Genomic DNA, 16,919 nt, shown 5'->3' with positions numbered 1-16,919 from the left:
AGTAGCAGTAGCAGTAACAATAGTAGTAGCAGAGTTCTATGCAAAACAAACCTCCTCAGTGTGTGACACTATGTATCCTTTTACACAGCATAATAGCCACTGACCCTCTACTGTATACAAGTACACACTGAAACACTCCTGATGTTTACAAGCAGGCTGAGAGTGGATCATTTATCCAAACACACTGAAAGGTAATCTAACCTACGCAGGCAAATCTAATTAGGTTGGAGCCAGCAAAGTTACTTCAGCCCGGCGGAGGTGTTTATATGAGGTCTGCTCAGCTGGAGTGAAAGCAAAACTTCTATTACTGATGTTATTAGGCAGCATGTAAACACACTCACTTACCTACTCAATGGCTCCCTCATTCACTCAGTCACCCAGCCACCTATTCAGCCACGGCCATCTGAAATGGGCAAAAAGCTCAGTGTGCTTTCCAGGCAGCAGAAGACTAACTGAACTAAAAGGCTGAGATGTGTACCTTTATTTTTTTCTTATGTATTTTTGGCAATTTAAGTATCATAAGCTATGTTAGTCCACAGAAATTAACAAACACATTTTAAGGTGCAAATTCTTTATTCCTATATGACATTATTGAATGATGTAACATCTGAAAATAACTAAAATTACACATATAACACACTCACTGGAGGCACATTATACCAGTAGCAAAATGTAAATACAGACAAAACAATGAAAAGAGCTGCATGACCTATCCAAGTCCTCTATAGTTATTAAAAGGGTATGATGAAAGCGATTTTATGATCTGGTCTCACTCACACCACACACACACACGCACACGCACACACGCACACACACACACACACACCCTCCCTCCATTGACGCCAGACCCTGATCCGGCCTCTCTCTACCGAGAGCCAATTGCGGCGCGCCGAGCAGGCGAGCCTTCATGAGCCGACCCCCCTAATTTGACTGATATAACATGCCCAGCTCCGATCATGTGATGCTTAAGCGAACTACCAGCCCTCTGGAGGGTGAGAGAGAGAGAGAGAGAGAGAGAGAGAGAGTGCGTGTATGTGCGTGTATGTGTGTGTGTGTGTGTGTGAAGGAGGGAGAGAGAGAGAGAGAGAGAGAGAGAGAGAGAGAGAGAGAGAGAGAGAGAGAGAGAGAGTGGAGGCGTACAGCTATGCAAAGACCGTGTCGTGGACCTACATTGCCATTACGCACCATTACGCACTGACAGCTACTTTCAAGCGGAGAGCGCACGTCGCCGAGGAGCGGAGTTTTGGATTCCACACATATACAAGTGAGTCAAAGTAGTGTGACTGCTGTGATTTAAAAGTGTTTGTGTCACTGTGCGTGCTTGCTTTCTGTCTCGTGGAGTGCGGTGGGAAGCATGCTGCTGAGTGAATGGAGAGGAATTCGGTATCTTTACTCCTTCTGCGCACTTGTAGCGACACTGTGTTACCAACCTTATCTGTATCATGGTAAACTAATATCAGGACTTAATTTTTCTGTGATCGTATCAGCTGTCACAGTGTTAAGCATGTCGAGTTAACCCCCATGACAGACTGTTCCTGCAGCGTGGTGGAGACCAGGAGCGCATCATGCTGTCAAAGCCTCTTTGATGTTTCACGGCGGCAGGGTTACCATAGGACAAGTGACTTAAGACTTGGACTGGAAGCCAAGGTGTTGCCAAACTCTCTTTCCAAACTTTTTCCCATGAGGTGTCAGCCAAGCGCAGCAACAGCCGACACCGGCCCCTCCGATGCCATATGAGATATCACAGAGGCAACCGTTTCTGTCGAATTTTGGCGTTAAATCACATTACATAACTCACTGAAGGTGGGGAACAACATCAGCGAGTCCTCACAAGAACAGTTGTTTATGTCGTCCTGTGACTGTGTACATCCAAGTAAATGAAGTTATAAGACCAATAATAATCAGTGAGTGTAGTAATGAATATTTCTCTGGACCAGCTGTGAGGACCTCTGGAGGTGTCCGAGCTTCACTTTGGAAACAGGCAGCTTTTTATCTTTACAGAAGAGGGCGCACAATCATTTTGTTTGCAGTCTCCCTTTTTATTGTTGTTCATGCAGTGCACATGCAGCCTTTTAAGGTCTTCAAAGGGATATTATCGTCATATTTAATCATCATAAGCTACTCTGTGCGTCTAAGGCCATTTGAATTTTAATCCATGTAAATGTAGATGCGGTGCATTGTTTGTGGGCTGTTTGCTGGATAAAAATAGACACTAAATCCTTTACTCATCATCCCATTGAAATCTGCTGATCTTTGCCTGGATGCCTGTGATAAAATATCACCCTTTTAACCACTGCATTTACCTTTCTGTTTGAATTGTGTATGGCTGTGTATGTCTCTAAAAGGTATGCAGCATTGCAATTATTTTTATTTTCTATCAGGTTAGGCTGTAACAAGGACCTCTAGGGGGAACTAAATGGAAACACACCATTAAGTGACAGCAGAACCATGTGGCTTTAATGTTAGAAGTGGTGAGAAATGGGAACCCCTGATTCCACATGGTCAGCTTGAAGTCTGAGCCAGCAGCTGCAGCGTCCACACACACACACACACACACACACACACACAGAGAGTCTTCAAATTCCACTTCCTTCACACGTGGTTGATTTTCCTTTTGAAGTGCCATCAGCTGCAGACCTCTTAAACCAACAGCAGGTAGTGCATAGAGACCAAATCATAATCATAAATTTAGGCCTTTCTGCTGGTTTACTTATTCTGACTCAGTTTAAACTTGAGGTATGGCAGGTGAAACATTAACCCCAGGTTAGACTGGCCTGAATAAGTGGTACTGTGCTGTCATGCTGGTGTTTTAGAAATGATTTCATCCCACAAACCTGCTAAGTGTAAAGTTAGATTGAATTAAAACCAGCACAGTCAGAGCAGGTGGTCAGTGCCTTTTTATATACAACGACAATGTAGTTTTGCTGGTTAGCCGTCCAATCTTAACACAAATTTCTGTCACTGTCATGACTGATGAACTGATTCATTTGTCTTTTGCAGGAAGAAGACAGAAGTTTTTCATCCAGTGGAATAGACTGATCTTCAGAGCCCAGCTGCCATTCATCCGCACAGGAATGGTGGATCACTTGCCGCTTGGTGAGGAGACCTTCCTGTATTACAGCGGCTCCCCGGGGTCTGACTACAACTGCCTCTGTCACCACACAAACGGTGGCACGTTGTCAGGCATCATGGTAACTGAAGCATGCATCTATGATCACCACCACCCCTATCAAGGGATGACGCTCTCCTCTTCCCCTCACCTCTCTGAGGATGACCTCAGTGACTCCTCCAGCCCTCGTTCCTCCCTCTGCTCCAGCCCTGAGTCCTCGTCGCCGACGTTACGGCACGTTCTCGGCTCCAGCTATGAAAGCAGGAGCAGCAGGAGCAGTAGTGGGAGCTGTAGTTCCTCAGGAGGAGAGAGTCAAGACAGCTTGCTGGACCTCCTCCTCTCGCAGGCCTCCCTCACCACCTCATTAAGCTCTAACGCCAGCAGCAGCTCTCATTCTTCTCCTCTATCATCCTCTCTATTGCTCTCCTCCCCAGCCTCTTCTTCATCCTCATCTGCCCCTCTTTTACCCATGGGCCTGGCCTGGGAGTCCAAGAGAGAGCAGCGGCTGAGTCTCCAGCAGCACGCCAAAGAGGACTGTTACGAGTTCCCGGTCTTCCTGGATGACCTGCAGGATCCTGCGGCGCTCCTCTTTCAGCCAACACTGGAAGAGATTGAGGAGTTCCTGGAGGAGAACATGACAGTGGCAATGGAGAAAGAAGAGGAGGGGAGTGATGAGGCAATGTCACCAATGTCAGAGGATGCTGAGGCAAAATGTTCAAGGACATTAGCAGGGGAACCCGTATCAGTGTCACAGAACTCAGATCAGACTGTGCCAGTGGCCCATTCTCCACTCTCCTCCTGCACAGAGACCAAATATACACCATGTGCATCTGACATGGATAGCTCACCATCAGCAGCGGATGTTAGTTGTGCAGCTAGCTCTAGTTCTACTAGTAGTGTTGATGGGATCAAACAGGAGGATTGTGGTTCGCCGCCAGCTTCATCAGAAGGTACCAGTGCCTCCACTGTGCCAGTCATCCTACAAATCCAGCCCATACAGATCAAACAAGAGCCCAACCCTAGTGCCATATCAGATGCTGTCACCCAGCAAACCCAACCCCCAAAAACCCAATCCCAGCCAACCCAGGCCCCGTCGGATATCAAAATCGCCCAACTCCTGGTCAACATCCAGGGGCAGACTTTTGCCTTAGTACCGCAGCTGCTTTCCCCGACAAACATTACTGGCTCGAGCAAAAATGGAACCACCGTTTCCCCCAAATTTGTCCGGATCGCACCAGTGCCCATTGCCGCTAAACCCATCGGGCTTGGGGAAGGCGGGTTAGGCGCAAGTTCAACTACAGGGGTCCTTGCTGGAGGTCAGAGGTACCAGAAGAATGCGGTAGCAGACCTCATTAAAATGCACAAGTGCTCGTTTCCTGGCTGTAATAAGATGTACACCAAGAGCAGCCACCTTAAAGCCCATCTGAGGAGGCACACGGGGGAGAAGCCCTTCGCTTGCACGTGGCCCGGCTGTGGATGGAGGTGAGCAGAACTGTGTGTGTTTTTTTTGAAAAATCTAATTCAAGTAATGAATGTGCTGACGAGAGCATTCATTGACTGGAGAGATAAATCAGAGCTTTATCAGAACACTCTTGCCTCAGACTTGAACACATTGTAATCTGGAAGTGATCAAAGGTTGGATGAGGAAAAGGATATGATAGATTGATGGGTGGATAAGACGTACAGTGCATATAAAGTGTTAATGTATATATAATGCACTCGCAGTGTGAAGTATGTTTATCTACACTACAGAGATTACAGTAACCAGGGTTATCAACTTCCGAACTCATATACAGACACCTGAAGATAGCTGTAGATAACTGACTTTTCCTTTGTGTGTAGACTTTAATGAGATAAGTTCGTCGTTTAAAAAACGACAATGGAGGTGCTTATTTTTGTGGCTGTTACAGATATAAGAAGAAACTGTAACACTGTCTGCCTTTCTGAGGGCTGAAACATGTTGGTTTTCATCCTTTTCATAGAAACAGAAAATAGTCATAAGTCCTTCACATTATTGCAAAGAGTGTCTTTGATGTCACCACGTAGTTTAAGAGAACCAATGAATTGTTTTACAGGAGAGAAAAAGGTTTCATGGGCACAAAAATATGTGTAAAACATCCAATGAGAGGGTTCAGAAGGCCCAGTTTAGATAGGTAGTTTATGGATGGAGGGGGAAAGGGGTCATCTTGAGGGAAACTACATTCAAGTCTATTCAAGAACATTACACTTTGTACATGCTGGCTGTGCCCCCACTATCTGTGTGTTTTTGTACCATGGCTCAAGTTGTAGATTAGATAGAACGCTTTTTGAAGTTTTCTGCAGGCAGACTTTGCCCCCTGCTAGTTATTCCACTTGTTTGCTTACTGTCTGCAACCACTCGACACACACACATGCACACATGCACACACGCATTCATGCATCAGAGATATAGAGATAAATTAAGTTTCACTTCAGTCATTTTGTCTTGGCACCCAGAATTAGTTTTTAATCAATGCTACATTTTAAAGACTTCTTGGCTTCTTCAGACTGGTGTAATTTTCTCTTCTGTCCTTTAATCATTGCTCTCATCTACGTAAGAAAATCCTGATTTAAACTCTTCTGTCCAAAGTACAAATGCCTCTACACATAAGAGTTACTGCCTAAGGGGCACACAGTCTTGCTGGTGTGTGTGTCTGCTTGTGTCCATGTCTTTCCACACATGGATGGAGGCTGGGTTAAGTTAGGGCAAGCATTATGGTTAAGGTTCCATTATGGTAAGGATGTGAGTTCAAGGGTGATGTTAGAATTTGTAATACCTTTAGGTGAGGAAAGTAATGCAAATGTGCTATAGTGCATGAGAAAGAGTGAATCAGCAGATAGTTCACGCTTTATCAATCTCCCCTGCAACGCCGCACTCCTTGAGGGTTTTAAGTGGCTGCAGGTGGAGCACAGCGCCCTCACGATCTGTCACTTTTTTCACCAAGTGCATTATTTCTGGGCTTACATCCAAGTATTTGTAAGCATGTTACATAAAAAGTTATTCTGGAAAAAAAGCTCAATGTCATTAGACGCCTATACATTGTTTAAAGGAATACTCTATTACCAAGATGATTATCTATATATCAGTCACTCATCCCATATTTTGTTGAGTTTGTGAGGAAGACATTGTTTTTTCTTGCATGCCTCCATGGTGAATGGAAAATCCAATAACTGCAAAAAAAATTGATGAATGGAAGTAAATGGGGGCCGTGTTAAATAACAGTAAACACATCTGTTTACAAACAGTCGAATAACCTGTGCATCATAGTCCCAGTCTCATTTATCCAATCATATGCTCAGTGCTCCCCAAACATGTGCATTTTTGCTATTATCTCCTACAATTTAAAACACTCCCACATAAAAGTCTCACAAACTGACAACTAGCACTTGCATTTAAACTCTTTTTGTGCATTCCATGAAATCACAACTTCCAGTTTATTCACTGGCCTGGAAGTGACAGGTGCGGGTGAGTGACATCAGAACAACCGGCCATTGAACAAGCTTTCAATGGAATGCAACAGCAGAGTTTAAAGGTACATGCTTGGTAAGGTATGCTACTTGTCCCTCATGATCTATGAGCCACTAGCCAGCAGCTAGCAAGGCTATGTTTTTAGCATCTGGCAGCAACTTGGCATACATACATACATAATACAGAAATAAAAAAAATAATGATGATTAATAAAAAAAGATGTAGTGATTAAGTTCCGATCAGTCCGTAAAAGCTTCTTGCACAAGATGCCCAATTCTCCATTACAATTATTTACTACATGTTTCCTTTGGGTATGCAAACCCATTATAATATGCAATAACTAAGATCAGTGTATATGATGGAATAAAGACATGTGGGCTTTTACAGCCAAAATTTATCTCTGGGTTGAGCATGTTCCCCGACCCCCCTTGCTGGCTACTTTCTCCAACTGGCAGGCAAATCCATGGCCTTTTGAAAAGCCCTGCATCTTATATCACCACAAAGTAGGCTATCTCTGACATCTTCCATTTGTGTGTTGCTTGTGTGTGTACATGGTAATTTCTTCTTTTTGTGAAGCGCCCTTCACTCCATTCTTTCTTTTACCACCAAACACATTTCAGGCATAGAAATTCTCCTTACTTTAAGCCCATTATGTAGCCAACACCAAAGCTACATTCAACAAACATGCCGAGTCTTTAGTACCCCAGTCAGTCAGAGTAATGCAGTGTAATGCAGCAACACTTTTTTGTTGCAGGTGACATGATGCCGTTTTATGAACTTGAGGGTGTAGCACCAAATGTGAGGCCCTATGCATAAGTGGTCCCTGAGGGCCCCCCACCCTTCCTGTCTTGATCTATGTCTCTCTCATGCACCTTATGAGAATTTTTCATGATGATGTACGTTGGTGCTCCAGCAGGATTAGCAGTCACTCACTTGGCTCTTTCTCCATTTAGACCCAGCTGGCCACCAGCATTGTTAGACACTGATATTTTATTGGTTTTAAGTTGTGTTGTCAAGTAACCAAATTCCAAGGTGCTTCAAAGATTTTATGCCAACGTTCTCTTGACATAGAATAACAATATTAAGTGGGGAGAAATAGGGACCAACACCCAACATCTGCAAAACGTCATGATGTTAACATACATGCATACAGACATACACACATATACGTAGTACAGGGGTGGACTAAACCATTTTGCACCTTTAAGGGGTGGAAGGGGCCTCAGAGAGTTTACACAATTGTTTTCAACAAAGTTCAGTCTTTTATCTGATTTATTTGGCTTATTTTAATTTAGTTATGGTACTTATTACTTAGAAATAAAAAACACTGGAAAAATTTTTTTCCAGGCTTTTCACAGGCCCCCCTCCCACTGGGGCCCTGGGTAATCAGTCTCACTTTCCCCCCTACTGTGACAGCCCTGTTGAGAGCCATGCATTTCTTTACATGAACTAAAACATTATGCCCCCTGTCCTCTCCAAATACACTTCTACCGTGTTTACATGACAGCAGAAATATACTGTGTTCTACAGTTGCCCTTTCCTCGCTCTGCTCCCTCTGGGCCAAGAAGTCAGGCAACTCTTACCCTCTGTAACCTTAGAACAGATCCATGTGTTTGCCCCCTCTGAAGTGGAGAGAAGAGGTATTTCATTGGCTGGACTCCTTTATAGAACACAGTGGAAGTTATATTTCTTCCTTTGCCAAACTTTTTAAAGCTTTCTGGATGTTCTTCCCTCTCTTTCTTTGGCTGTAGTTTATGGTTACGGTCATGAAGTTCTGGATGCACCGTCAAAGTCACATGTAAACGCTTATAGGAACATATGCAGGCAACATACACAGGGGCACGCTGTATTTTCAGCTCGGACCTGCATGGAGACTCTCGTGTGAGGTTTGGACGGCTGGGCTCAAACCCAAACAGTTTGCTGTAATAACACTGTGACGTGTGTGTACTCAGCAGCTGTCATCAGGGCACTGGCTTGTTGTCCTTGTCAGCTGATGCATTCATCGTTACAACAAAACAGTGTTGTTGGGTAGTGACGGAGCTGTGACAGATTGATTCAGCATCAGATTTGGACACTGTGAGCTCGCCTCATATGTAAAGATAAAGTACTTATTTACAGTCAGTCAATTATGAGATGTTACTGACTGGGGAACAGCGAGACTGGGGTCATCCAGAAACCGAGCTAGAAAGCTAAAGAACAAATTGAAGAACTGAATCCAACTTCTCTGCTTTAAGAAAATCCATCTGGAGAACCAGTCAAAAGAGGTTTTATGGTCGCTTGTATATAGCTTTGCAAACTTATGTCACTGATTAGTGCTGTCATGCATTAATGTGATTTCCCTTCCAGCTTAAACAGAGTTGAAAGTGAGCCACTCATAAACACAGTGACAAGAGACATGAAGAGCTTTGAGCTGACAGGATAAACAAAACAAGAAGAGACAAAGATGACAGATAAAACTCCGTACAGTACATTTGCTTGCCAATATCTCTGTTACTGTAATTTTCCAGGTGTGTAACCAGCCTGACAGCCCCACCTTCACTGTTTTCACTATGCTCCATCGGCTGCAGAGCAGAGTTTAGGAACAAGCCAGAACAAAGCCTGCGTATGTGTTTCCCACAGCGCCCACACTAATATGTATACTATGTGTCGTGCTACAGCCACGCCAAGCTGCCCCAAGGACTTAAGCTGCTAGTAAAAAACACACTCAAGCGATCAACAGAGGTGCCCTCCCCCCAGGGAGTTATGAACGTGGAGACCTTGTCCACCATCTCTAGAGTATAAGGAGCTGGGAAACTTTAGGAAGTTACATTAGCAGGGGGAGGAATAAAGAAATAGAGGAAGAGTTATAGCAATAGAAGCATGAGAGAGACAGGTGGTGAGGGTGTGAGAGAGAACTGGCATACCATCAGGTCTTTCAAAAAAAAAAAAAAAGATGTGGATTTGAAGAACAATCAGTCTGTCTATTTGCATAAATCCTAAACGCATGTCGTGTTGAAAGATCCCTCCGTTGGTGCAGTATGTTATAGTTGGGCCCCAGCCCAGTTTGAGTCAGTAGAATAGCTGTACATGGTTTCTATCATGCCCCAGCTTGAAGCTGATATAATAAACCGCTTTAGGGTGTAATGTGTGCATGCGCGTCACACACAGATTACCATAAAGAACAAATGTGTAGTCACATAAAGTACAGAGCATAAAAAGGCTGATGTGGTTTCAGATCTGTATCTTAATAACCACATGCCTCTTGGTGTAGATTAGGAAACCCGTCTAATCCCTTTAACATCTGTAAAAACTCTCATGACAGGCAAGCCAACACAAAGTCATTTTGTCTGGAGGCTTTATCACTTGTGGAAAGCATTTGTTTTTGTCAAAGCTGAATTAATCAATTTAGATTTAGATTTATTATTAGAATTGATCAAGTGACTATGAATGTAAAACGGGTCACTTGAAGTGGCGAACCCAAAGAGAATTATCATTTAACTGCAGTTCCCCTCAGCTGTATGGAGCATTAAAGGGACAGTTCACTACAAAATCTAAGTACATATTTTTTCCTCTTACCTGTAATGCTATTTATCAGCCTAGATTGTTTTGGTGTGAGTTGCCAAGAGTTGGAGATATCGGTCATAGAGATGTCTGCTTTCTCTCTAACATAATGGAACTAGATGGCACTCGGCTTGTGGTGCCAACAAAATACATTTGAAGAACTCAACAGAAATGTCTCTTTCCAAAAATCATAATCCAGTTACTCAAGATAATACACAGACCTTGTTGTGAGCAGTTCCATGTAGGAACTATTTTCTTTCCACCAAACTACACCCTCCAACCGTGTCACTGTGCTGAAGGAAGCATGCACCTACTACTAGCTCACCTAGCACCACTGAGCAAGCTACTGTTACAGCTCAGCCAAGGGGGACGCTATTGATGTTTACATTTCGCTGTGATATGGCTGCCAGATGTTGTTCAGTAGGAAGAAAATAGTTCTTCAGTGAAACTGCTCACAACAAGGTAACTTTGGTGATCACTTAACTTTTCATCTGGCATCATCAGCAGGTTGTAATTTGTAACAAAAAATTGGTGTGTATTTTGTATTTTGTTTGTTAGCATTCTCACATAGAAAACTAACATGAACACAGGAAATATTAGACCTGCTTAGCATCAGCAGGTTAGCATGCTGGTATTAGCATTTAACTCAAAGCACCACTGTGTTTAAGTGCAGTCTCTTAGGCTGCTTGGCATGGCTGTAGACTCAAAGTCTTGTTTTCACATAGTACTGCAGAAATGAGTCCTAAAACCCAGAAATGAGTTAGCATTTTTGCTCTCCTGGTTCCTGGTTCGAAGACAGTAGGTTTTTTGAATGGGTGAAATAGGGTCTGTGTTTGACACAAACTTAACTTTCACATTCTGTTCTACAACATAATATGCATCAGTAAACACCCCAGTTGTGAACTTTGAAGCTTTGAAGGAGGAGAGGCAGGTGCTAACAAATGGCTAAATGAAACTATAGAAAATCACCACAAACATGTCTTTACAGCCTTGTTGTGGTAGCGACACCAGGTCATGTAACTATAGTGTAGCTTGTTCATAGCATGTTAGCTTTTTACTTCTGGTGACTACATTTACACCTCAAAAGTCATAAAAGTGGTTTTCGTTTATGAAGGTTATCTTGCTGAACGATGTGTCAGTATCGTAAACTTTTGAATGCCCCAGAGCTTAATTTCTGCAACAATCCAAAATCCAATGGGATAATTCCATAGAAGTTTTTGACAAGGGAACCAAGGCGAAACTAATTTCCCTGTCGGCCCACAAAAAACGGTCATGCCTGCAGCACTCTGGTGACTAATTATCTGTACTTCAAGTATTAGAAGCCACTGTGATAAAACACAACCTGAAAGTATGAAAGGCAAATAGGTGCAGGGACTATAAACGAATATATTCAAGTCTAATTGTGACAGTCATTGGAATAAAGGCAGATATTCTCTAGTTATCTGACTATAGCCCAAGCCAACACTCAGATAAAAAAGAATTCATTGCCAAACAATTAACCAAATGAGTCATCAAGTCTGAGTGTTTGTTTTGAGTTTCTAAGCCTTTAAGATTCCACAGTTTAGCTTTATAATCTCTGTCAGTTATCTTCCTTTTATTGGACCATTAAAATGATGAATAGGCCGGTTGTGTAATCCATGTGTAGAGTGGAAATGGTTTGAAATAACTGTGAGTGACGTCTTTATATCTCTGTGAATTATCACCTTCATGCCTTCGGCCTGCTGCTGCTGCTGCTGCTGCTGCTACTGGAAGTAAATCCATGGTACAGATTAATTTGATCTTACCAGCTTTAATAATATATACAGATAGACACACAGATATACGCACACTCATATACATCCACTTAACCCTTCACTGCCATGATATCCAACCTTATTGAAGCCCATAGAGACGAGAGCAGAGCAGGCCAGGAATAGACTTGGCTGAGATTTGCAGCGCTCATGTGTTGAGCTAAATATGGGACGGCTCTTTACCTTCACGGAGAAGAGGCAGGGCAATGCACATGTACTGTATAGCGTCACACCTCTCAGATTACCCTCATATAAAACAGCTTGACTTGGCTTTTATGTTATTTTGCCGTTTGAAGCATGACTGTGTCCGTTATTTTTATACAGGAAGTGCTCTATACAGTCAGGTTAATTTACGCAAAGAGGTCGAAATGAGAGTAAAATTGTTAATTTTTTGTAGCATTGAGTGACTGACAACTGTGATTAGGGAATGAAACACAAAACTTGGAAGAAACAACTGGGAAGTTATTTTTTTAAGAGATGCTTAACGTTAAGAAAAAAAAAAGTTTAATTCCATAAATCACATCCTGGTTTTCCTTCTGACAGGTTCTCCCGGTCCGACGAGCTGTCCCGACACCGCCGCTCCCACTCGGGAGTGAAACCATACCAGTGCATCGTCTGCGAGAAGAAGTTTGCCCGCAGCGATCACCTGTCGAAACACCTCAAAGTCCACCGCTTTCCACGAAGCAGCAGGACAGGACGCTCTGCAAACTGACTCTGCTGACCCCACTCTGACAGACTGACGCTCAGAGGAGAGAGGGGTGGGGTGGGGGGCAGCAGGGGGGCTGCGTTTCTGTATGTGTGTGTGTGTACTTGTGTGTGACGAAAGACAGAGGAGGGAGAGGGGGGTGAAAGTCCAAACACCTTTTAAAGGAGTCTGTGCAGGACCCTTGAGCTCGTGTGTGTTTATGTTCAAATATGTACGCGTGACGTACATTCATGGTACTGTTATAATTTATTGGGTGGCGAGGAAAAGACTGTAAAAACTAAACTAAAACAGAAAACTGTTACTTGACACACCCTCACAGGTGGAATAAGCTTCTTGTATATTACAACTTTTTTTTTGTCTCACTCAAATCTTTTAGCTAATCTAATCTGAAGACAGATTTGCTACTCAGAGTATTTTTACACTTTGAGGTGTGTGTTATTGTTATTGCTGGAATCAAAAGCCTTATATAAATGAAAATGCATTACTAAGGGGTCTGCTACTATTTAAAAACCCCATTTTTTTACCTTCCTGGAGCCAAGTAATAGCAAAAATGCATCGCTTAATGGCTTGAATTTAATTTGTTGCCCAACAGCAAGAGCTTACTGGACACTGGGAACTACTGGGGCCTTGGTTTAATTCTTCCTCGATAGACGGCAGAGTAAATGATGCATCAACATTCCTGTAGCTTTGATTACGTGTCTTTGTTGCCTTTGAGTCCCCGTTACAGGAAGAGGAAAAAACACTGTAGTTACCACAAATACAAGAACAATGCTCATGTTCTTGTTAAATTACGGCTCACGAACAAAAATCATGTCACTGTGTAATTTGCACTGGCACACATGAAATTTCTGGTTTTCTGCCCACACGACACAAGTACTTTATGTAGTTGTGTTGTGGTTTGGCTTGACTCACTGCTCTTTAAAACTTTTTTGGTCTCATCAGGTTGAAAGACCATTTAGCAGAATGTTTAATGGCCTGTTTGGATCAAACAAATTGGTTTGCAGCTACATCCACTGATTATCCTTCAAATTTTTTAAGCCAAGGTTGAAAATTATTTACAGAATCATACCTATATCATAACATGTGTTTTCTGGTGTTGTGATGCCATATCATTACTTCATGTCACTTTACTGACTTCATGCCACTGCTGTCAAGAAATACGAAAAAATAATAGAAGACGATAACTTCACATTGCTGAGAGGCACAAGGAAAGGATGTTGCATGCTGCTCTTGAACGCATCGTATTTCTCTTCTCCTCTCCTGCCAAATCAAGTCTGTTTTCCATTCTTTTCTCCATAGATCAATTTCAATACAAACTAATTTTACATCTCAAATGAAATGAAATTATTTACATATCAAATTTAAGCAGGATTTCTTTTCTTTCCATTTGTTGAGAATGGAATAAAACAAAGAATATAACATAAATACAGGAGAGGCACAGAGTCATAGCTAACATTGCAGCCCGGTCTCATAGAAATATGACAAATGGACACAAAGTCTTAACAGCGCATGACATATTTGGTGATATGAAATAATATGCTGGCAACACAAAAACAATTCTATTGTAAAATCGTTGAGGATATTTTGTAATGGTGGACACACAAATTAAGAATAAAGAGCAAACATGGACTTTCAACCAGGAGACTACCGTTTGTGTCCCATGTGCAACCAGAAGTCAACATAGTTACATGACTTTATGGACTAATGTAACTGTACTTTACATAGGTACTTTACATAACTATGCAAAGCACATAAGTTTATGTAACTTACGTCCCATACAAAATTATTTTAACCATAACCCTAATCTTATCCTTAAGGTAACCAGCTGGGTTTTTTTTCTCTTGGTAGTAGTCTTGGGTCTTCCTAGCAAAGCTAGTTGTGGATTCCAAATCCAAAAGGGAAAAGTCTCAGGGGAAAAATAGAATTTAATGGTGCTTAGGCAAATTCATTTGCTTTTTTTTTTTTTCTTTTTTGGCCAAAAATGGCGACCCCTGACCTAAACCAAACTGCGACTGATCATAATGGACTTTGAATTAGCATTGTTTTCGTGTCGCCAGCACATCATTTTAACATGTTTCGTGTCCACCACCATGTAATGCATTGTTAAGAGGTACATTTCATCTTTGTCTGTGAGGCTGTGTTAAACATTAGCCACCATAAGCTAGCACTCATAGCAGACCAAGTAAGGCTGTAGCAGTCAAATGCCCAAGTGTGTTGAATTTAAAAAGGGACTGTTGTACTGCTTTTAAATTAAGCTTTCAGTTTAGAAAAGAATGACTATGCTATGTCTTCTTTCAAAAGTTACATAGACTTGCTTTAATTTAAGGACTATATTGGAGCTTTCTTAAAGGGGCATCAAGTCAATGGCTCTCTGTTTTCTCACACTGAAGCCTGTTTTCTTGCCAAATCAAGTTTTCTTTTTCCTTTCCCTTCTACAAATGAATTTCATAAAATGAAAAATGAATCGATCTGCATATTAAATGTAACTGGATTTCTTGTTGCCCATTTGTTGAGACTGGAATTATGGGCCGTTACAGCATCAAATAACAAATTTAGAGGAAATCTTTATGAATCCTTTTCAGTTTCTCTGGTCTTATTACGTGTTACAGCATATTCGTCAAAGGTAAATAGAAAATTGAAGAGCATTTAAAAGACACATTAAAATCTCTCCCTGGTCTTGAACATATCAAATCTCTTGCCATGAAATGAGATGCCTTTGTCTTGTACTGTAGGGGAACAGTGACCGTTTTGCTTTTTTTGTCATATCACATTTACCTGTATAGATTGCTTTAGTGTGTGTCAATCTGCATCTCAGTTGAATTAAACCAAATGTGTGATGGGAGGGATGCAAAATGCCTGCTGCACAGAGTTCAGACGTGATCTCCTGTGCCATAAAGTTGAGGATCAATTGATAACATTCAGTACTGAAACTGTTTAAAGAAAGAAATGTCAGAGTTTGAACTGGAATCAATGTTTTTTGGAAGTGTTTGATTTGCTGAAACAAGTGTTCAGTACGCAGCAGCGGAACGAGATGCCATATGGGGGAAGTGTATTATCGATGTCAGGCATTCCTTCCATACAATCAGAAGAAACGCTTTTCTGAATGGGCGTCATTCGTGAGCCCATGAATGTATGTAAATACTGTATATGCATTTGAAAGGAGTACTGAAATATTCTTCTAGTGATTTCTGTGATTGTGAAAGATTTTTTAAAGAATATGTAAAGAAAGAGTACATAACGTGATAATTCAAATATACAGTGAAAAATGTGGCAACTTACTTTTTTGTCAGGTTTTTACACAACACATTAAAAGGCTCATGAAATGTTTCATAATACCTTCACAGACATTTTCTCGACTTGCACAGCCACTTCGTCAGGTGCAAATTGCAATACAGCTGCAAGTATTGTGAAACATGTGATGAGTAGTGTGCTCTGTAAAGACTTTACAAAGAAAGAGTTGCTTAAAATGTTATATTTTTGCTTTTGTTCTTACGTAAAACACATTTACAATAAAAATCCCAAAACCAAAGACTTGTTTTCTGTTGTTGTTGTTGTTGTTGTTGTTGTATTATTATTGTAGTATCCCTTAGTCTCTTTTTTTACATCAGTGTCCTGATTCTTCCTTCACTTCAGCAGAACTCAGTTATTCTAGTTGGCTCAGGAAACATGTTCAATTCAAGCCAGGCCTGGGCAAGATTAATCTGCAATAAAAATGAACAGCAATTAGATGTTGATTAGATGTTAACATAAAAGACGACATGAAAGGCAACTGCTATCACTTTTCTCTACAAACCACATCAAGCACTCCAGACCACCAAAATACATTAATACATTTATTAAAATGAACAGTGGCCACAGCTGCCATACGTGACAATTCTGGGATAACAGTAAGTGCTAAAATGTTGCGGAACAATAGCACAAGTAAAGATGAGTCACAAAGTCAGCAAACTGACTTAGTAGCAGAGCATCTGTCTTAAGTCAACAGTAGCCACCATAAACTACTGGTCATAACAACCCAGTCACCAGATTAAATGTTGGCATTGTACATTTCTGCAAATCAGGGATATGTAATATTTGTACGTTAGTATGTGAGAAATATGCTAATATGCTAAAGCTTCACCTTTCTTCACAAAAAATAACTTCACTCACTGGGCCGACTGCTGGCAACTTTTAAGGTGGAACATTTACTCATAATGTTACTGAATGCATGAGCTGACTGACAACATAAATCCATCAACACACCTTTAATTTCAACATGACAACTCTGACCATTTCATTAGTTTTTAT

At 41.6% G+C, this 16,919-nt stretch overlaps 1 protein-coding gene across 1 annotated transcript; it reads left to right on the top strand.

Moving 5' to 3' along the window:
• Nucleotides 1–1,116: 1,116 nt before the first annotated feature.
• Nucleotides 1,117–16,154, top strand: LOC125891450 (Krueppel-like factor 15). Its single transcript, XM_049580755.1, has 3 exons — nucleotides 1,117–1,264; nucleotides 3,001–4,591; nucleotides 12,470–16,154. The coding sequence occupies exons 2-3, from the start codon at nucleotides 3,075–3,077 to the stop codon at nucleotides 12,636–12,638; spliced, it is 1,686 nt and encodes a 561-aa protein (XP_049436712.1). The 5' UTR covers nucleotides 1,117–1,264; nucleotides 3,001–3,074; the 3' UTR covers nucleotides 12,639–16,154.
• Nucleotides 16,155–16,919: the final 765 nt, after the last annotated feature.

The sequence above is a fragment of the Epinephelus fuscoguttatus genome, linkage group LG7, assembly GCF_011397635.1.
Source record: "Epinephelus fuscoguttatus linkage group LG7, E.fuscoguttatus.final_Chr_v1".
Taxonomy (NCBI): Eukaryota; Metazoa; Chordata; class Actinopteri; order Perciformes; family Serranidae; genus Epinephelus; species Epinephelus fuscoguttatus.
Note: the sequence above shows the minus strand (reverse complement) of the source record. Positions and strands in the feature narration are given on the sequence as shown.